At 38.7% G+C, this 22072-nt stretch overlaps 1 protein-coding gene across 2 annotated transcripts in view; it reads right to left on the bottom strand.

Annotated features, from left to right (window-relative positions):
* Nucleotides 1-413: 413 nt before the first annotated feature.
* Nucleotides 414-22072, bottom strand: part of LOC5576642 (activating transcription factor of chaperone) — a 54978-nt gene continuing 33319 nt past the window's right edge. For both annotated transcript variants that reach the window (XM_021845927.1, XM_021845928.1), the window contains one exon: nt 414-2426. In XM_021845927.1, the coding sequence (XP_021701619.1) occupies nt 1456-2426 (971 nt within the window). In that variant the 3' untranslated portion in view covers nt 414-1455. The remainder of the gene's footprint in view (nt 2427-22072) is intronic.

Genomic DNA, 22072 nt, shown 5'->3' on the forward strand with positions numbered 1-22072 from the left:
GAAGAACTAATTATAAAATTGGCGTAGGAGCTCTCGGAGGAAATTCTTGTAGGATTTTCTTGAAAAATCGATATATAAATTTCATTTAAACCTCTGGAATATCATTCCTTTGTAGATATTCTCGGAAAAATGTCGGTAGGAACTCATGGAAGAGCCTAGAGTAACAACTGTAGAATTACTAGCAAAATCTCTGAAGGATATCCTAGAATAATTTTCGAGTAATCCCTGTAGAAATTATTGGAAGTATCAGGGATGGAGTGCTGACAGATTTTCTGGTGCTCGATTTATCTGGAGCTCCTTTAGGCATTTGTTCCCTATTGATATAAGATAAAACCATGAACGTTTAACGATCCATATTGTCCCTTTTCTCCCTCATTCAAGGCAATTTCGGATAAAATCATACACCAATCATGTTTCTTCTTAACCCTTAGTTATATTACTCTCAAAGAAAACATCCATAGATTCCAGGTTAAGAAACGTTCAAATGGCATCACGTTGCACAGCAATGTGTTGCTTTCTCGTCTTGCATTGCACTGTTTAAACATTTCACTTTATCCATTTCCGTAACTTGATGTAATATTTCCCAATTGTTTTCTTGATCTTCATGTAAAAATATTGATCTTATTGTTATCAGTTAAAAGATGCTCATATAAACCATACCGCCAAACGATCCCCGATAGAATCGAAACTCGATTCGCTGTGCCGGATAAGAGTAGCATCTTCTGTGCAACATTGTTGCTGAAGAGTCAAAACGAAGTTCTAATTATGGGCTTTGGGAGATCGCACTAGATCTTGAGTGGCCACAAAAGGTTTCGATGTTTCCAGGAATTAAGAAGATTTGATTTTCTAAAAATTGACAATGAATGCTTGTCTCCCGGTGCGGAGGAAAAATCTCGCAGCGAAACGGGTTTTGGTATTCGAAGTCTTTTCCTCTTTATCGGCAACACAGCTATGCCCGAGAGCTCCGCCCCAATCCGCCGCATCTGCAGATCTTCAGTCACGCCAAGCGGACGTCATACACAGGGGGTCACGATTGCGGACGGATCTCTCGCGAGGTGGCAAGTCACGGGTCGAGTGCGTTACATCATCGTTTTTCCAATTGAAGATATAAGATTATAGACAGCGATCTCGAACCATTCCAAGAATAACTACAGATTTCTGCAATATGCCTATCGTCATCACGAATATTACACTCGGTCAATGAATCGTAAGTTGTTTTTAGCTTACTAACTAAACACAAGTTTTGTGTTAATAACGACTACAGCTAATAAGATTCCATAACACACGACACGGCCTCTAACCGTGGAAGTGAAGAATGAAGAATCCTTTCAAAGCAAATCTTACCGATAAGGGGGGGATGAGTTATACAATTATTAATTGATTTTTACTTCGATAATGTACGTGCTAAAATAAAAAATCAGAAATGTATAAGGTACAATAAGTATCTCGAAGCTCTCATTCGAGCAAGCCTTTCGCCTTGCAAACCTCGCGCATCAGGCTCTTGAGATAGCGGATCTCGCGCCCAATGTCGGCAGATTTGCTTTTCAGTTCGTCATTCTTCTCCTTCAGCTGACGTTCGACAATAAGGATCTCTTCGATTTCGGCCTTCTTCTTCTGGCGGTAACGGGTAGCGGCGTTCTTGTTCTGTTCCTTCTTGCGGGATTTCTTGTCCTCGATTCCGCGTACGGAGGGGCGAGTGCGCTTCTTGGAGACGCCACCGCCGGCAACTTTCTTGTAGTTGCTACTCGGGCTCCACTCGTCATCTTGGTCACGTGAGTACGCCGAACCGCAATAGGATGAGCTGGCGTCACTCATGGGGCACGAGCTAGACACCGAGCCATCCTCGGAGGACGAACACGAATCGTCATCGTTGCAGTCGGGGAGGTCCTTCGAGCGGGAACGGATAATTTCCTCCACCAATGCCATGTTGTTCTCGATGTTCTCCTCCTCACCCACCGGTTGGAAGCCGAAGCTGTCGGCCAACTCATACTCTCCGGGAACCTGTTGGAGGGGCTCCACAACGTCCGTTGGGAGTTGCTCCACAACGGTCGGTATCTGGTTCAGAACGATTCCACCGTTCAGAGAACCATCATACCCGTAGAATTCTCCACTACCTACGACCGGGGCTGGGTTTTGCTGGGGCAGCGATAGGTACGTGGGCTGCTCACCGGCACCATGGTACTGATCCTCCTGGGGTGGTGTTTGGGGCGGCGTCAGATGAGTCAACTCCACGTTCTCGTACACGTAGTCAAATTCCATCAGCAGCTCCTCGGTGTTCTGCACCTTGACCGGCGGGCGCTGGTTCGGGAAGGGGCCGAGTTCGGGGGCGATACCCACGAGGGCCGACGGGGCCGCTGGCGCTGAGACATAGCCACCGGCGACGGCGGACAGTTGGGGTATTTTCAACTTTTCACCAAGCCATTGATCTGGAAAAAAGTAGGAAGAAAGTATAAGATTAGAGAATGGCGCTGACTTGGTTGGTTGGGGTTATAAATCCTAAGGTAAAATTTAATCGCTTAACTCACGATCCGGGAACTTACGTTGTATTTTCTTACAGATCAACAGACATTTTTGGATTATCTGATGTGTGCTACGTCATCCAAACTGCTCTGGAGTTCAGAACAATCAGGAAATTGAGTCTTCTGTAAGTTTAACAGAAATTTAGGGATTTTTATCCATATCTGCAATGCTGTATTTTTCTGTTGAGGACTTTAGAATGGTCTAGAACCATAACAGTGGATTGGGGGAACGTCATTTGGCATAAAGTCATTTGGTACAATGCCGTTTGGCATAAAATTATATGGCATAACGGTCGTTTGGCATAATAAACAGTCATTTGGCATAATGGGCCTTTGGAATAATCATTGAAAACTAAGTTGAGGAGAAGTTTTTTGGTGGATACTCCCTATTTTCATGTTACCGCAATTTAGTGGTTTGAGCGCACCATTGAAAATCTGACAATGCTACTATATTTTTGGCATTATCATTGCTAATATTCTCATATGTGATTTTTCTTTCTTTTGATCATAGACTGTGCTTTCTAATTACGTTGTTGAACTAGTGGCTCGCGTTGTAACTACTAACATTTTCATCGACGATTTTCCCTTCTTTTGATCACAAGCTCTTCTTTGAAGTAGCACTATTTATTTTTCTAATTTCTTTTTTTATGTCAGACGTCCATTATGCGAAATGACCTTTATGTCAAACGGAGTAGCCCCCAGTAGATTTATTCGATGTATAAACCTATGAGGGGTATTTATCCAAGATATATTGAATCTTTCTTGACGGTCGTCAGGAATAATTAGATAATCTGAGATGCTGTAGGTCACCCAAATTGTCCTGGCCTTCACAAGATCAACAGTTTTTAATGTAGCGATTTTCACCATAGGGGCTGTCAATTAACTACGTGATCATTTGTTTAGGGATTTTCAGAAGATTTTAAATTAAAATATTAAAGATAAAAGATTTAAACAATAAAATATTTCTCATCAGCATTTGGGAGGGATCACAGCATTTGTTTTACGGGACGAAAGTTATCTTGATATAGGTTACTGTTTTGATTTTCTTATTTCAGTCGGAAGGTAGTTAATCAACAAGAAGAAGCTCGTAATAATTTTTGTTAGCGAAATTTATGTTTATGAGGAACCTACTGGCCTAAATTCATTGAAGATTTTAAAGCAGAGGTATAAAACAAAATAGTTTAAGCATTTTCAACAAATCTGTATAATTGATCGCTGGAAAATTTTCGATTGTAGACAACATTGTGGTAGATATCTTAAAAAATCGTGACTGAATTTCAGAAAAAAAACCTGGCGGAAATCAAAATTCAAAAATAGGCAAAATATAGAAAATCAGGCTAAATTTGTGGAAAATGATTCCAGGCGTACTTAAAATATTTAAATCAGTTGAAATGTAAATATTTTAAGTACGTTTCAATAAATGAATTATTGGAAAACGTGTTCGAGAACTAGCAGAGTCAGAACCAGGTTCGGGAGCGAAAATGAAAACACGTCTTTACTACTGAAAGGCTACACGCCAAGAGAACGAATTTTATTTAAAATTCCATAGCATAAGAAAAAACAGATTGCTGCGATCGTTTCCCATGGCAACGCCTCGACTATGGCTCGTGGCTGTTGCCGTCAACGTTTATGCAGCCATATTGCTCTTCGCAACACAGTGGAACTGATACGTTGATGTTGCACAAAATTGTGCTTCCTCCAACACTCCTCCTCAACATCAACTGTCTCCGTATTCTCGCAATCATAAAATACGTCTTCCGATGCGTCATCGTACTGACCATCAGAGATCGAATCGTATTCGTCATCATCGCTCGCAGGCTTTTTCTTCACGGTAGTAGATCCTTCCTTTTTAATCTTGCTTCCTCGATACTTCCGTTTTTGAATCACCTCTGAGCCAACAACACCGACCATCATGGCACTCTCTTTGAAAACGTTCAAAGTATACAATCCTCCAACATTATCAGCAATCGCAATAGTTTCACCTCCGAACACTAGCTGGCATTGCTTCTCGTCGAATTCAGCTTTTACCTTCTTCGCCGCTAGTTTTGAAACGGAAACCAAGTTCTCCTTCAGCGCAGGGGCATACAAAACGTCCGTCAACGTAACCGAAACTATTTGATTTCGAACAACGCAGTCAATCGTACAGTCCCCTATTCCACCGGTGCGTATCTTTCTCCCACTCGCAGTCGAAATAACCGGGCAAACACTCGTATCTAACTTCGAAAACGCTTTACGGTTGTTAGCCATGTGCGACGTCGCGCCAGAGTCTACCACCCACGTGTTCGCGTCACGCGCACCACTGCTAACCATAAAGGTGAACGAATAGTTTTCGCTTTCGCGCACTATCTTAGCTTCATCTGTCTTCTTTTCCTTTTTCTCACCTCTTTCTTCCAGGAACGCTTTGCAGTTTCGCTTCATGTGACCTTCCTGCCCACAAAAGTAGCAAACTACATCCTTCCGACGCGTGGTTCCACTGGTCCGCAACACCTGCTCGTCCAAACTACTCCTTCGATTCCCTTGCTTATCCGCTTCATCTATCAGCTTCACCTTGACCAAATCGAGAGTCAGCTCCTCCTCGTTCCGGGCCTCCAGAGCAGTAGTCAGTGGATTGAACGAATCCGGCAAGCCACGCAAAATTAACGCCACTTTGAGACACTCTCTCATTTCGAAGCCAGAGTTTTCGAGTCGAACGTACAACTTTTCGATGTCAGCCAGATATGCCTCCATGTCGTCACCGCACTGGTAATTCTGGTTCGTAATTTGCTTCAGCAACGTTACCTTCTGTCCCAACGACGCCTTCTGATGGTGGTCCTTCAATGCCAACCACGTGTCCCTTGCCGTCGCTTTCCCTCGAATAAGCCCGTACTGGCTCTCATCCACCGTCAGCTGAATCGTGGCCAACGCTTTTTCATCTCCTTCGCGCCACGCATCCGTCACCGGGTCGGGTGGAGTACCGGGGTCAACATACTTCCACATTTGCTCGCGTCGTAGCAGTGCTTGCATCGAGAAACACCACGCCTCGTAGTTCGTGTTGGCCAGCTTCACGATTCGTGCCCACTCCATCTTCAGACAGCTTCCGGAAAACAGGGAACTTCTCACCTGAGCTATATTTTCTGGAACGGCTTCTGCTTCTCAATTCCGCGGGTCACGTTTGCTGGGCCGATAACCTGTTCGAGAACTAGCAGAGTCAGAACCAGGTTCGGGAGCGAAAATGAAAACACGTCTTTACTACTGAAAGGCTACACGCCAAGAGAACGAATTTTATTTAAAATTCCATAGCATAAGAAAAAACAGATTGCTGCGATCGTTCCCCATGGCAACGCCTCGACTATGGCTCGTGGCTGTTGCCGTCAACGTTTATGCAGCCATATTGCTCTTCGCAACACAGTGGAACTGATACGTTGATGTTGCACAAAATTGTGCTTCCTCCAACAAAACGATCATATCACTCAGAGACGACTCGTAACCTCACGTTATGTATCTGTTCTGCAATCCTGAAAATGACTAATGACATATTCCGAACACTTAAGGCCAACAGTGACTTCAAATGCATCTGATAGGCACAAATTAGCTGATATTTGTGAAAATTTCAATTTCTTCACAAAGTTTAACTGTTAGCTGTGGGGTTGGCTGATAAAATTGTACCTATATTTAAACTTGTTTAGTAATGTTTTTACGTTAAAAAGTAGAACAACATTTTGATTCAAATGCCGAACACTGTGTTCATTCTGTCTTGTATTCTGATTCTCAGCCAACATGTCAAACCTTTTGGAGAGTCTTTTAGTATATAAAGAAAAAAAAAATAAATTTTTTGTTACAGTGCTTTACTTGGTTTAAGTTATTTTTATAAGTCGGGGCAAGATGAGCACCCCTTATGGAAAAAGGAACATTATTTGGAAATCATTCAAATATGCTTAGCAATGCTTGGACTAGTTGCCTTAGCTCTATTACATTTGCTAATTAGCTTGTATTCATAAAATTGAGTCGTTATATAGTCGTTTCTCATCTTTCGCTCGTATTTCTAGTAAAATAAAACAAGTAATGCATTTATATCTTTTAACTGAGAATGGATTCAACAATTTTCTGCACAAACCAAATTTGAAATGCATAGTTTGATGCAAAATATACGATGCTTATTAATGATAACTTATTGATAATTAAAAAAATGCAATTTAAGAGAGTGCCCTTCTTGCCACGCAGGGCTGCTCATCTTGTCCCGCAGTGTATTTAAGCCAACTGAAAAACATCTATTTTCTTTAGTCATTTTATTCAATCAAATTTTCCTTTTTTTTTTTGAACCCGTTATCTTTATGGGTGATAGAAAACATGTTTATATAAAATATTCCATGTCATTTGAAATAAAAAATAATGGCCACATTCAGTAAAATAGGTTTATCCTTAAGGTGCTCATCTTGCCCCACCATACCCTACCACCGCATCTACGCGAATTCATGTGGATATAAATTAGGGCGATTAATTCGTTACATATAGACGGATAATTTGACGGAAACCAATCAGATCAAAATTATATCTTCTATTCTAGTTGATTCTATTTGGGGCCCCTAAAGTCCGAATCTAGCCTAGGTTTCTTACGAAGATCCTATGTGAGAGTGATGTTCAGGATAAGAATCAAAATCAAAATTTCGTCAGAAATCTGCCTAGCATCACGTGAAAATCCTGGTCAGGATTTTGCGAGAATTGTCATACTAGATTCCGCGAAATCTTGCTAAAGAACTTTGAAACCCCTGTGCAAGTTTGCCAAGTCACGTTAAAGACGTGCAAAAACCGCGACAGCTGTAACAGTTCTGCTAATATCCAGAGAGAAAACAACTCTTAATTTCAGTAATTCTGTCACGTTTAAAAATGAAGGATAGTGAGGTCAATGCCCATCTGACTCCGTGGATATTTCTTCACACAAGTAGTACTAGTTGAGTTGTTTAGGGAAATTAAGTTTTTTGCATGTGTGAAATCAATCTTTGAAAGTGAAACCTCAAGTTTTCATACGGTGCCATGACGAGTTATTATTATATGAATTGAAATGTCGTTAAGTCTGTAGATTGAAATCTTTTTAAATATCTTGTAAGATCAAAATCGAAGCGTTTTTGTGTTATACTCAGAAACATGAGCACTTTCAAGCAAGACAAAAAAATAATAATTTTATTAGTAAGCAACGCAATTTCATTTTTTCTCAAAATAAATTATTATGTCATTCTTTAGATCAAACACACAGACACTTGGAAATTCTATTTTATAGATCATTGTGCTTTCTCCATGAACTATTTTTTGTTAATCAATCGATTGCCAACCAACTACAACAGGTGGGCATGATATGTGAAAAAATTGAGAACCGCTGCATTATGATCACAATAAATCATAAATTATTAAAATTAACACCTTAACACCTTATCGCCAATCACACGAGCGTTAGTCATGTTTTAGTCAAATTATGTAACGCCACCTCTGATTCACTCCCCTCCCTCCCTGCTTCAATTTACAGTTTGTGTAAGGCAAGTAAACTTTCGATAATTAAAGAACTTTCTTTGATTGTAATTTCATGAACATATCATGGTATTGTCAAATAAATCAAGAAAGTGCACTAAGAGGTAAAACAAAGAGAGTGGAACTTGAGTAGCTAAAATTTACGCCAAAACTTATCGTAAGTTTAATGGAACAAATACCTATTTGGATGAGGGCAGTCACATAAATATGAATTTTAATCACTATTTTCCTGCACAGCGGAAAATCCACGATGACCCAAAAAACATCATTTCAAACAAGGTGCAACCCTTTGCTTACGCAATCGCTATCAGCTGCCGTATACAGCGGCACGCACAAAACCCAAACTTTCACAACCACTTCCTCTGCAAGCAGCTCTCTGGGTTGTTGCAACAGTGATACCATATTAGTTATTCATACCCAACCCAATCACGCATAATCGCCGAATTTCAGACCAAATATCCCACACATATCATACGGGACGCAGCTTCACCAGGTACCTACATAAATCTACAAACTCTTCATCAAACATTTCCGCTCGTAACGTGAAGAGTCAGACTTTTGCGCTGCTGCCGTGATTGGGGCGCACGTGAATAGTTTCGTTGCTCCACCGGTGCCTCGTCGCCACCGCCAATCCCTACTTCTCCTCTACCGTTCGACCTTTCGGTGGTGGTTCGTACATTCATTGACACCAATCTTGCTGCACTGCTCGTTACCGGAGACTCAAAAAAACGGCCCAACCCAACCTCTGGCGAAATTCTTCAGCCCCAACTTCTAGAACTAGATCACACTCAAACCATCTAAGCGAACTCTGGCGCAAGAACTTTCTCTCCTCGCGATCGATAATCGGTGACTAATGTCGCTCGATGCGAAGACCAAGCCGAAGGCGCGCTAAACCGTCCCTCGAGCTGCTGCTGATAAGAACATGTACGAACTTGAACCATCCTCACGCGAATATGGCCAGGCCGAAAAAACCTTCGAAATCGTTCGCCATGTCCATCTGATGAACATGGGTCGCTAAATACAATACAGCAGGTCATGAATTTCTCGCGGCTCTTATCTCCGTTACGATTCGCAATAGCGCACAACCGATGAAGATAGGAGATGACGGCCGCGCAATGATTGTGCTTTGCAATCGTTTGTGCGATTATCCTGTTCACAACAAGGAATATGAAATACATTCAACAATAATTTATAATTTCAGAAGAAATAATTATGATTTGACGCCACAATGATTATTGTTAAAACTTATAAGTTTGACTTACGTTTTCGGTTGACAATTTTGTTGCTAATTTTCATAAATCATTCCATGAATTTTTCATACCAAGGCCATGAAATGACGTAATAAATAAGGTGATACTTGTGAATGAGTGCCTTCAATTTCAGACAAGTACAAATTTGACATGTTTGAGCACAATTTGCTGAATTTGTATCATAGAACGTCTAGTTTTGAGTGTTAAAAATGCAGAATTCGGCAACTTTAGTCAACTTGCATGCAAGTTTAGCAGCTTGTACGACAATTAATTTGCAAAATTAGCCACAGAATCCAAGCTTCATGTGATAAACAATACTTATCAATAAAGTGCATAATACTCCCGATGATCATTATTTATTGATGACTTGAAAATTTGTATGTTGCCGTATAAGGAAAAAGAAGAATTGTATGGAGACTGCATGCATGCTGAAAAGGTACATATAATTTATATTTAATCGTGCTAGCTTAACCAAATTATATCTTAAATGAAAGCTGGAATCCTAATTTGCATGCTTGGTACATTAGATCACTAAAAAGATTTGTCAAACTTTAATACTTTAAATTCCATGCAAACATAGAAACCAAGATTATTATAATGACCTTGATAGAAACAGTGTTTTATTCAACTTTGGCTCAAAATTGTGACGCACTGGAACATTTCTGAGAACTGCATCAGCTTTAGCAACCCCAAATTTTCTAGAGACACATAATTTGATCCTTGGAAGACGCGAAAATGCCATTTTTGTTACGCTGTGCTAATCATCTAGTCAGTGTATTTTCCATGGGATACAACTGGATCCCCTTTGAAGATATCTTCAGAATTTTATTATTAAACTAGTACAAATTTTAAATTTTTAATAAGGTTTTTTGTTAAAAAAAAATTTCATGAAAATGTATTCACTGTAGTCTATTCTTTAACCGACACACAGTTAGGCTTACCAGATGGTATCCCTCGGGGGGACATGTCCTCCTTTTTGATCATATGTCCTCCCGTCCTCCCTTGTTGTGGAAATGTCCTCCTTTTTCCAAAGTAAGCAAATATAACTTTTGAAATGCATTCACATAACTTCATTTTCTATTTGTTCAAACATTTCTATCTTCAATTCTGTTGAAGATTCAAGCTGTTAGAATTAAGATTAACGAAAGTTCACCAGGTTTTTTGAACACATGTGTAGTTAACAATCCATCTATCTATCTTCTATCTTCTAAATAAATAAAAATGGAATAGTGTTTGTATGTCACGAGTTTGCTTGAAAACGGATCGTTGGATTTGAATGATTCTTTCTACATTTTGTTTATCAAGAGTTCCGACGTTTTTGCGTGTATAATAAGCTGAGGATACTCACCGGGAAAGTAAAAAAAGCGAGTAAACGGAAGTATCATTTTGTATGAGACATTTCATGGCCAACTTGATGGCAAGACGAAGTTTTCCGGGACCACTAGTAATCAATATTTTGTTGAAATCGCTGTATAAAAAACTGTCAATATTTTAAAATTCCAGCTGTTTTTTTGTGGTTTTCGTTTGATAACAATATTTTTAAATTATTTTTGGAGTAATTCAGGTATGATTATACTATTTTACTAAAGACTCCAGCACTCCTATAATCATTACTTGGGTCCCAAGAGTATTAATACCCCGAGTTTCCATGTAAAGTTAATCTGCAATAAGGACGTGGCCAGAGCATATCAAGATTTTGAAAACAAAAAAGAAATCCTCCTTTTTCAAAGCCAGTCACACGAAATGTCCTCCTTTCCAAAATTTTCATCTGGTATGCCTACACACAGTGAGCATAATACCGTCGAATGAATTTGAGTTTTGAACAGAAATCTTCGTAATTTAATAACCATTGGATTACCGAACAGCTCAATATAAGCGTCAATTTAGAAATCTTCTGCTTGAAGTGTCAATGATTACGTTCATGGGTTCTTGAACGTTAAGATTTCAACCACGAATTTGTAAAAGCATATCAAAGTTTCCCTGAGTAATTTCTGCAAATATTCTTCCAGAAATCGTTTTATCTTGGCATTTTTTTAAGGAATCGTTAAAGAGTTTCTAAAGAGAGTTACAACGTAACCTCTGATGAAACGCCTTCTTGAGGGATACCTGATGAGCAGAATAGGACAGAACGAATACAACATTCTTAGAATGAATGAACAGAATTCCAGCTAAGATTATCATTCAATCTGGGGCAAAGTTCTTTCAAAGCCATCGGCAAAGTTTCCATATAAACCTGAGAAGGATTTTTATGAAATCCTAGACATTCCCACAGATTCCAGTATGAAACCTAGATATATTTGTAGAAATTCTAAACGCAATTTTGAGGCAAGAATCTCGCAATATTAAGTATAGGATTGTCACGTACCAGGTTCGAATTAGGATCAAATTCTTTGTGAATTTCTGACATAACTCTAGGAGTGATTCCCATAAAATCCTGAATATCATTCTCAGAGAGTCCGGGGCTTGATTTTAAAATAAACCCTGTGCGAGAGTCTGTCGTAACACTGAGTACAATTTCACAAGATTATCACTAAATCCTGGGAAAAGTTATTACAGAATCCTGACCAAGATACTCTGCTGCGATTATTTCTTTTTAAATTTCCTAAGTAAAATATACGGTTTCTGTTTATGGAAATGTGAAATTACTGGTAAACCTAAAATGTTGGCCCGCCACATAGCATTGTTTTTGATACGAGACCCGTGCTTCAAGAAGGTTTGGCAGCCCTGCTGTAAAACATAAAAGTTAAATATTGATGCTTGAATTAACTCCACATTATGGTATTTTCAATGTCAGAATACGATTTTTTTTTCTGAAAAAAAGTTACTTTAGTGACTTTTTATAGTGACCAGGTCGAAAATAGTGACCAAATCATTACCAGCCCTGCTCCAATTATATTAACAGAATTAAATCATTTAATATTACAACAAAATCGAGAAAATCTTTTTGAATAATAACAGTAAGTTTTACGGTCCTTTATCTTGAAATTTTGTTGATGGTACCAGACATTTATCCAGAGATTTCTTTAGGAAATTGTCCAAGAATTCAACAAAAACATCGTTCAGGTGAGAATTTCCTGAGTTCCGCTTATAATATCTACAGAAATTACTACAGGAACGTTTTGGGAAATCTTGTAAGAAAATTCGTTAGGGAAAAATTATAATTCTTATATCTGTAATGCTTTAAACCCGATTTTCTGTCTCATATTATGGTCGATCAAAAGTATTATTTCTTCTTCTTGGCATAACGTGCCCACTGGGACAAAGCCTGCACCTCAGCTCTTCAATGATCATTTCCACAGGTATTAAATGAGAGCTTTCTTTGCCAAAGTTGCCATTTTCGCATTCGTATATCGTGTACGATGATGATACTCTATGCCCAGGGAAATCAAGGAAATTTCCATTACCGACCAGGAATCGAACCCAGACACCTTCCGCATGGCTTTGCTTTGTAGCCGCGGACTCTAACCACTCGGCTAAGGAAGACCCCGACGGTCTTTCTAAGGTATAGAGTATCTTCGAGCTTTCACACATGCAAAAATGATCTATTAGTCATGAAAGATCTGTACCGGTTGGGACGAAACTCCAGAAGGAAGTGAAAGAGCAGATACAAAATGTTGTTGACAATGGAAAAGATTATCCATTGATCATAAGTAATAAACCTACTTGTAAGAGTACTAGGGAAACATAATCCGTCCACTCTCTAGTCAGATTCGAAGATCTCATTAAACAACTCAAACAGATCGGCATTACCTTGAGGCGATAATCATGTGCATGCGGCGTGCAGCGAAAAAGGCGAGTAAAATCGCACGTAATCTACGCTCCACAACCAATACACACGATCCCTGCCGCCAGAGTCACTAGAAGACCTCAATGCAACCATAGCAAATCGTCAATACAGTAGTTGACTGACACAACGCAACAACACAACAAACCGGGACCATTTTCTGATAATGAATGGTTCCTCATGTGTGGTCAACGAACGGTTTGTGCAGGATTAAGCGGAAGAACCTTGTGCGATTTTTTTTATTGCGAAACTGCGCAAACAAGAGCGACATTTGCCACCGGTAGCAGGAAGATTTAGTCTCTTATCTAACACAAGTCAATAGAGCGCGCACTGTTTTGGAGAAAATGATTTGATTAGGGCACAATATTTCATCATCCACAATCAATACCTGCCGAGGACATTGCGGGGGGAGTTACGGCCAAGCTTCGAATGATCATTGTTATCAAATGTTATGTAAAGTGAAAGTAAACCGAATTTCAAAACAACCTATGGACAGTTGATGTGAAGGGAAAGCTCATAAATTATGCGACGAAAATGTGAAAAAGACACATTCTTGTAATTCAGTTGTTTAGTAATGCAAAAGTTGCAGTTTTTGTAGATTGCTCAAAAGAGTTAATTTTTCTAAGTGTGACACAATTTCATTAACCTTCAATTTCTTAATTTTGATATTAATTATGATTGAACAAGATAGTCACAATGGCATTTCGATTCACAGCTCATCCTGAACTAAACATTTAAAAGTTCAATAGCAATTTCTATATTAATAGTTTCAGAAATGTAGAACAAACCAATTGTTCACAATCAGAATCAGAACGGAAAATTTACACATCGCTAGAATTTCGTGCATTTCCAAAACCACTGATAATCGGTTAAGCCCTCGCGCTTAGTCAAAAGTAGGTCAGAGCCGTGCATTAGACGACGTACGTACGATATAGAGCTACCTCGAACACGCCTCGATGGAAGGGGTTGTGAACCTTGGACCGTTTGTCATAATCGAAAACAACATTAAAGCTTCGACGCGTTTGTCTGTCATTATCAGTGAACGTCGTCGGTCGGCGTTGAGCTACATCATTGTCGATGCGTTTGCGTCCGATTTGTGATCACTCTAATCAGCGTTAAGTCGGTCGCCTTTAGGACGACCCAGATGGCATTGTCCACACTGACACTGACGGACTGGTTTGATGCGTTCCACTTGTAACACTGACTGTTCGAAGACAACGGATGCAGTGGAATTTCCCAATCTGCTGGAAATGTTATTGTGTTGAGGAATTGAGTCGAATAGTGATCCGATTATGCTAGATTATGCAAGTTACAGGATTTAGCCTGAATTGTATAAATCTCGCATAACTTGTGATCTCGCCTTAAAAGCTATTGGTAACCGAGTGTGTAGCTCATCGTTTCTAAGCGAATAAATGACCCAGAATGGAAACTATCACCACTGGGAGGAGGCTCTTCTCTTCATCGTATCATAGTTGAATAACGTGTAAATCGATTCGTGTGCTCGGTAACAACAATCTACACACTTGGTTACCAATGGCTTTAAGGATCACAGGTTATGCAAGAAATGTAGTAATTATTGGCTAAAGCATTATCTAGTTCGTTAGATTGTAAGATATGAGTCCTACAACTTAATGAAATAGATAATGCTTTAGACTAGTTTTTCGAGCAACAAATCTAAGCAGCCTTAAGCCCAGGTTCTACGAGTCAAATGAGGAAGAAAAGGGTGTCGCCAATCGTGATCAGATAATCATCAAATTCGGTAATTTCAACAGCCATTATCTCAAAAATTAGACGTGCTATGATATTTTCGAAAACGGGAATGAATTCAACAACCTTAGATTCAGTATATACCGGTATGTTGATGTTTAAGACAAAAAAGTATTCCGCAGTATTATCAAGGATAAGGCAGAGATATAGAGAAATATAGCTAACCGGAAGAACGTTACAAATGTGAGAAATTGACAGAATGGCAGAATAAAACAATCACTCACATTGAAGAGTAACGTTAATCTTCGTGTCACCAACAGGTTGACATTGTTGCGGTTACGAAACGAGATTGGAATACCTTTATCTTTGAAATCCAATAGCTCAGATCGCTCAGACCGCGAAGATGTTCCCGCGGCGATGTCGTAGTTCATTCTGTTGCCCCATTCCCTCGGAGAGTTACGCATATCATACCAATCCGTTTGAACGGAAGCATGTATTCAGCATACACCCCTTTTTCTTAAAACGATAAACATCAGCAACAGGTGTATTGAATGTCAGAAAAACATGCTGGGGAATTCCCCAAACCCATGCGGCCGCGCGCCCTCTGTTGCGTTGTTTACGAAGATTGTTGACGCCGGCAAGGGAAGAGAACGGTGGACGGGGGCGGGTTGGGGTGAGAGCTTGTAAGAGAGTATTTACGATAACCGGTAGAAGCGTTTATCGTTTAAGCTACTTATAAGGAAGTGGGTACAACCTTCTGAAAGGTGCATCTGCTTCATGGTAATCGTCACGCTTTCGCGGAACGTGACATGTTGCTTCTTGTTGTGGCATGATTAAGTTTGCACACTATAACCGGTTTGATACCTTCATCATTTTAATACTACTCCTTCACAGACATGTTTAATTCCAAAATGGAAGAGGAAGAATTCCGTTGTAGTGCAATACACGCAATTATCGGAAAAATGAACTAAAAAATAAATAAACATAATAAAAAAACATTCTGCGGTATCTGGATGTGGAAATGCCTTTTGAGTATAATATGTTGACTGTTTCAGAAATTATAGAAAAATGAAACTGAATACATATTTGAGTGATCAATTTCGAACGCTGAACTTTAGGTACACCTAGGAAACCTTGTCTTGTTTCTCAATAGGCTGTTTGAAACAAAATTCTACTAAAAAAGTGTCAGTTTCCTACCCCTGTTTTTCATATTATTCCTGTGAAGTTCTACAAGTTTGTGTATACATTAACACGTTGAAAGACTTCAAGAACCTACTGTGAAAGAATCAGGTGAATCCGTTGACTCGTTTTCATGTTATTTCGTGACATACAAACACCATTCCATTTTTATTTTTATTTATATAGAAGATAGATAGAGATAGTTTTAAGTAAATTTCAGTTGTAGAAACTGAAATAATTGAGGATTAGCACTGAATTTGTTTTAATTCGTTGGAAATAGTAGTATAAAATAAATTCATCAATTTAGAATGCTTTACGTTAATCACCAAGTTGCTTGTTTGAATTTCTTTCGCAGGGAGATGACATAAACCAAGCGGATTTTGGTTTTCACGCCGAACAGTAATCCATCTCAAAAACATAATATTCTTATGAAAAAAAAATACACCAAAAAATATTGAGGCACTACTGTAAAAGTTTCTATACGGGTTATTACAGAAATTTGTTAGGAGATGTCTCTAAGCACTTCTATCTAAATTTCTCCAGGATTTCCATTACGACATCTATCAATAATCCTCAGTTTTTTTCGGGTGTGCCTCTTGGATTTCTTTCAGCGGTTTATCCAATAATTACTCCAGCTATTCGCTCTTAAATATCTGCAAGGATTATTTCATGAACTATTTAGGGTTCTTAGCAGTATTCGCAAATTCTTTCAGGAATTCTTTAGAAATTCCTATATTGGTTGCTCCCGGTATTTTCCCAGGAATGTCATTTAGGAATTAGCCGGCACAAATTTGTTCAAGGGATTTATCCAGTATGAAAAGAACTAAGATTTTTCCTTTAGAAATTATTCCAGGGTTTCATCAGGAATTGCCATAAAGATTTCTCTATTTGTTCTTCTAGGAATTTCTCCAGAGATTCTTCTGGGAATTCATATAGGTAATCTACTAGTGAAGATAGTCATCGAGGAATTTCATCATATTGTTTCCATGGATTACTCCAAGATTTCTTTCAGCATTTTCTTCAAGATCGTGAAATTTACCAGATTTATGTTCAGGAAATTTTTTTCATGTACTACGCCAATGATTCACGATAGAACTCCATAGAGCTCATCTTCAAAAGTTTCCTAAAGAAATTTCTGCAAGCCACACTATGAATTCTTCCAGAAATTCATTCAAAGATTCCTTCAGAGGATCCCTGAAGACATTTTTCCAAAGATCACTGGAATGCTTTGCGAGAATAATCCATGATTTCTTCCGACGTTTCTGTAAAAGAATTCCAGTAATGATTTTTTTTTAGAGATTACTTCAAAAAATGTTCCAGTTAGGTATTCCCTAAAATCTAAAAAGGTCAAGATATTCCTCCTGAATTCGTTCTCAATCCCTTAAGTAAAAAAATCTCAGAATCCAAAGATGGTCATTACAATGGTCGTCTTGTGATCCTAGTCTCTTTTTCAATGGAGTTAATCTCAAGAAGTAGTGAGTAAATAAAGCTGTTCTTATTATTTGCTGCTTTCAGCTTGTGCATAGTACTGAAATAAAAATTTCCCTACTGTCTGTTATTTCCTTCGTGAGATTCGTGCATTTAAAGCTTCAGTTCAATATTCTAGTTTGTGAAACAATCTCAAGAGGAATGTTTGGAGTAATCAAACCAAACGTTTCTGTAGAGATTATTCCACACATTTATTTAAGAAATCTCTTAATTTTCTTAAGGATTTATTAAGTGATTTTCCCTTGCATTCCCTGAAAGATATGCCTGAGAATTCTTCGGGAAATTTTATTTGTCAAAGATTTCTTCAAGAATTTTATTTTGTTTTTCAAGAATCTCCATAAGGACTTCTTTAAATTTGTTTCCAGGATTCCTGCAGCAATTAACATCATTCCAAATGCATGAGACAAATATCACCTATACTTCCAACTGTAAAATTGACTTAAAATTGAGACAATATTTTTTTTTCAGATATTACTGCAAAAAATGCTTCGAAAATACCAGCAGCTGTTTTTAGAAACACCTTCACAATCATCAGTAATTCCTAGAGTAATTCTTCACAGATTCTTGGGAAAATTCCTACAAATTTTCCAACAAAAATTTCTCCAGCAATGTTGAAGACATGCTCCATGAACAGAATTCTAAAATTTGTAATGAAATCTTGTGGAATGGTGTTTTGTATATCACGAAATTGTTTAAGAAGGTGCTATCGGATTTGGAATATTCTTCCAATGTTATGTTCTCAAAGTGTTCCGACGTGTTTGCGTATTTAAAAATACTGAGGATATTGAACAGGAAAGTAAAAAATGGCAGTGAACGGAACTGTCATTTTGTACGGGACGTTTCATGGCGTTTTTCGACAACCTACATGATAGCGAGGCAGTTTTCCTAGACCACTAGTATTTGATAACACGAAAAAGAAGTTCTTGAAACTACTTTGGTAAGTTTTCCCCCTCAAATAACAAAATTAGTTGTTACAATAATTAAACTTGAATTTAAAAAAATGCGTTCAAATCTCAACCTTGACACCTTTGATCATGTTTGACGTTCACTTCGCTGACAATTATTTACTGGGGTTTAGCTTTTCAATACTGGGACAGTTCTGACCGTTCGGAAGATACACGATGAACATAATTCCCATAATTCGCCCTAAATTTGAGTTGAAATCTAGGCGTGTGGCATAAACTCGGAAAAAAGGTTTTTTTGTACTTAAACCAATACATCAGAAAATTGAGTAAACATATTTCTGACATAAGCTCTGGTGTTTGGTGCAAATATTGACAAAATAATTTTCAAACCAAATGTTATTATTGGACGGCCCCTTAAAACAACCCTTCAAACAGCCGTATTTGTGATTGTACAGGTTAAATCAGTTATATTTTTAAACTGTTAATTTTCTTCACGCCGATGTACGCCGCCGTGACACCGGTGGAAAAATACCGCCGTTGGAAAAAATGTCGCCGGTGGACAATGTCCTGGCGCCGCCGCCGATCAAAAAAAAGGGGGGGAATGAGACAAGGGTGGTACTGCCGGCTCTTTATTGCTACCCTATCGTGTCGCTGGTTCTAAAATGAAAACAATCATACAAAATATCGACCAAACAATGATAAAGGTGTAATCAATTTTCTCGAAAACATCTATTTTGTGAATTCAGCAGAATTTTCCAAACAAAATGCCAACAGCGCACTGCAAACACGTAGCAAATAACTGCTTGCAAACATTTTTACTTTTCTGCGTTAAGCCTTAAAACTGGTTCTGGATTTTCCATTTGACAGCCGTCCTCCACCCTTGGAATGAGAAAAACGATGGACGTCATATTTTATAATCATTCTTAGCGAACAGAAAAAAATACATATAAAAATTATTGTTGCCAACCATCCTCTGCGAGACACGTAGGATTGATTACTTTTCTGACGAGTCTATTTGAATTTTCAAGGTACATAAGTTTTCGAGAAATGTCCTCAATTTGTTTCACGTTTTTCATGAACAACCTCCTTTACCTATCATCCTTCCTAATCCGAAGCTACGCTCTGAATAGTTATAAACATTCGATCACACCTGTAAGTAAAAATCGAACACGAGTTAAACGCAGCATATGACCGGATCGAGCTCTTCCAGGCAACACCTTGTCGGGTGGATGGGTGAAGTGTTAATCCATGTCAGAGATAGGTCGTGCAAGTCGAACAATGAAGCTGTCGTCATCGCCGACTAGCGGTGCATTTGAAAGTCTAATCTACCGATTACAGACTTAACGATTTAATCTTCGTAATCTTCAGATTCCTTATGAATTTAGCGATACACTAATTGAGTGAATTGTGAGCGTTCATTTCCGAATGTACTTGGCGAAGGCGAATCGGAACGTTTAGCTCTCACGTCCGTTTATCTGTGAATCTCCGGGCATATACCAGGCATGTGCGTCTGTGTTTGATTGCTCAGAACTTAGCATTGTTCTGTTTGCAGTTCAATTATATAAATGGCAACTGGGACCGAACTGGATCGGTGAGCCGTACACTCCAAATACCGCGGGAACGGCCGAGTCAGTGGAAACCGGTTCCGATCGTATCGTATTTTATGAAAGCGATTCAAGGGTAAACCATCTAATTTGAATGATACCTTTTGCAGGCATGTCTCAGTATTCCGATGGAAAACAACTCTTCCGCGGCCAGAAGTACCTACACCCTTCGAGCCCAACGGCACTGGTCAGCTGCCTTCGGCGGTTGCAGCGTCAGTTCGAAATCAACAGCACAATGAATCGAACAAACATATTTGACCCGTCCTCATTTTGGCCGTTGCAGCAAAGTGACTTTAAAAATGCTGAACTGTTGGCCAGTAGAAGTAATAAATCAACGCCGCTTATCAGCTCGCAAGTCGCACTGCTACTGATTGACACACATGACACGCCAGGAGAGCTGGAGATTCACTTTGGTGGCTGGAGCTGAGGAAGGAAGGTTCAAAGTTTTTGAAATGTTCGTTTCGGTTGTATTGGTTGAAAAAAAAAATGCAAATTTTCGAGCTAATTTTGGTTTAGGAAAAAATCGTAGTGCATGGTATAACGTAACAATCTTCTAATCTAAATTTAGTATGTTTAGGATCGCAGCCTTAGGACTAATGTGGTGGATTATCGAAGATTTTCCCTCAACTTACGTCCAAGAATATTTGCTTTACCATTGTCGATGATAGTGATGTAGCAAAATGTTTCTTAAAACGCTGCTCCCGCTCTTTCTCTCTTTCTTTCAGTTATTCGACGGTGAACCAACTGGCAACTGATAATGTAGGTAAAACGGTACGTTTGCTTGGTGGTATCTGTTGTACGGTTTAAATTTGCCACCCGAAGCGATAAGGGAAACGGATTCGAAGTGATAATGTAGATGGATGATGAAGCTGCTCACTTGCGCTGGAATCATGAAGGACAAATGACAAGCTGGACGTTGCTAGAAGTATGAGATGAAATCCCCGGATGCCTTATTGTTAATCGTTATTCAATCAAATAACCCGACCAGCGAATTGGAACAGATTTTTGATTGATCTTGTTGAGGGAACAACCATAATGTTAATTAAGAAAATGGTCGAACATATAGCTATCTATAAAAATGAGGATTAGCTCAATTTTAAACAACAATAAACAAAGAACCTAATGTAAACTGTGCAGTACTGGGTGTCGACATGAACTTTCGAAATTTTGTATCTTCACCATAGTTCGATCGACTTTGATGAAATTTCACAAGATTCACAAATGAGTTGTATTTTTGATTTAGTTACTTTTCGATAACAGTTTCAGACTTGAAGACAAATTTGTTGTTGTACCTAGAGCATTTCTAAACAAAAATGGTGGGAAATGCAAAAAAAACCTTATCAATTTTTTGCCAAAAAATGTCATTTTTTAAGACAGGACAATAATGTGAAACTGCTCGTGAAAAAAGCTGAGAAATAGACACTGATCTGATGGGACGTAATGCCAGAAATAAGAGAAAGCATATGAGATGATTCACTTCAATTCAGTTTAATGTCGAAAATCATAGAATTCAAATCATCGTTCCAAAATCAGCCATTTGGAGCCCAATTGAAACATGACACCGAGTGTCAGAAAATAGCCAGAACCATTTCATAATTCATGACACGACAGCTTGGAATCAAAATTCAATAGTGTACCAAAACTTTGAAGGCACAAATCTCGCAAAAGAAGCATCAAACTACAGTGCAATTTCTATTCCAGATTTGTACACCAGAAGAATATTTAAAATGAGAAGATCGAATTTGAACGTTCATTATTTCAGCAGATTAGTGCCTTTGAAATCGTGAGCAGGGGCACAAGCCGGCCATTATGCTAGCCATGTTTGGATTCCGACATGTATCACCTTAACCCCTCTACCGGCAGCCTCATTTTTACACCACAAAAATTATTCAAACAGTGATAACTTTTTTGTGTAGTCTGCGTCTACATTTATCATTGGTCATATGGTTTTGAAGATATTCAAATATTTCTTGGGGGACCGACATTCCCCTTACAAAAATTCTTTAAGTGCCATTTTGCTTCTAGTTAATTTATATTTAAAAAAATAAAAAAAATTGGGCTATACAAAGTCAGGTTATAAGGAGCTTCTTTGAAAAATCATACAAATCGGTTGAGTTGCCAGAAATCTTAAAATTAC

Source organism: Aedes aegypti, chromosome 2 (genome assembly GCF_002204515.2).
Source record: "Aedes aegypti strain LVP_AGWG chromosome 2, AaegL5.0 Primary Assembly, whole genome shotgun sequence".
Taxonomy (NCBI): domain Eukaryota; kingdom Metazoa; phylum Arthropoda; class Insecta; order Diptera; family Culicidae; genus Aedes; species Aedes aegypti.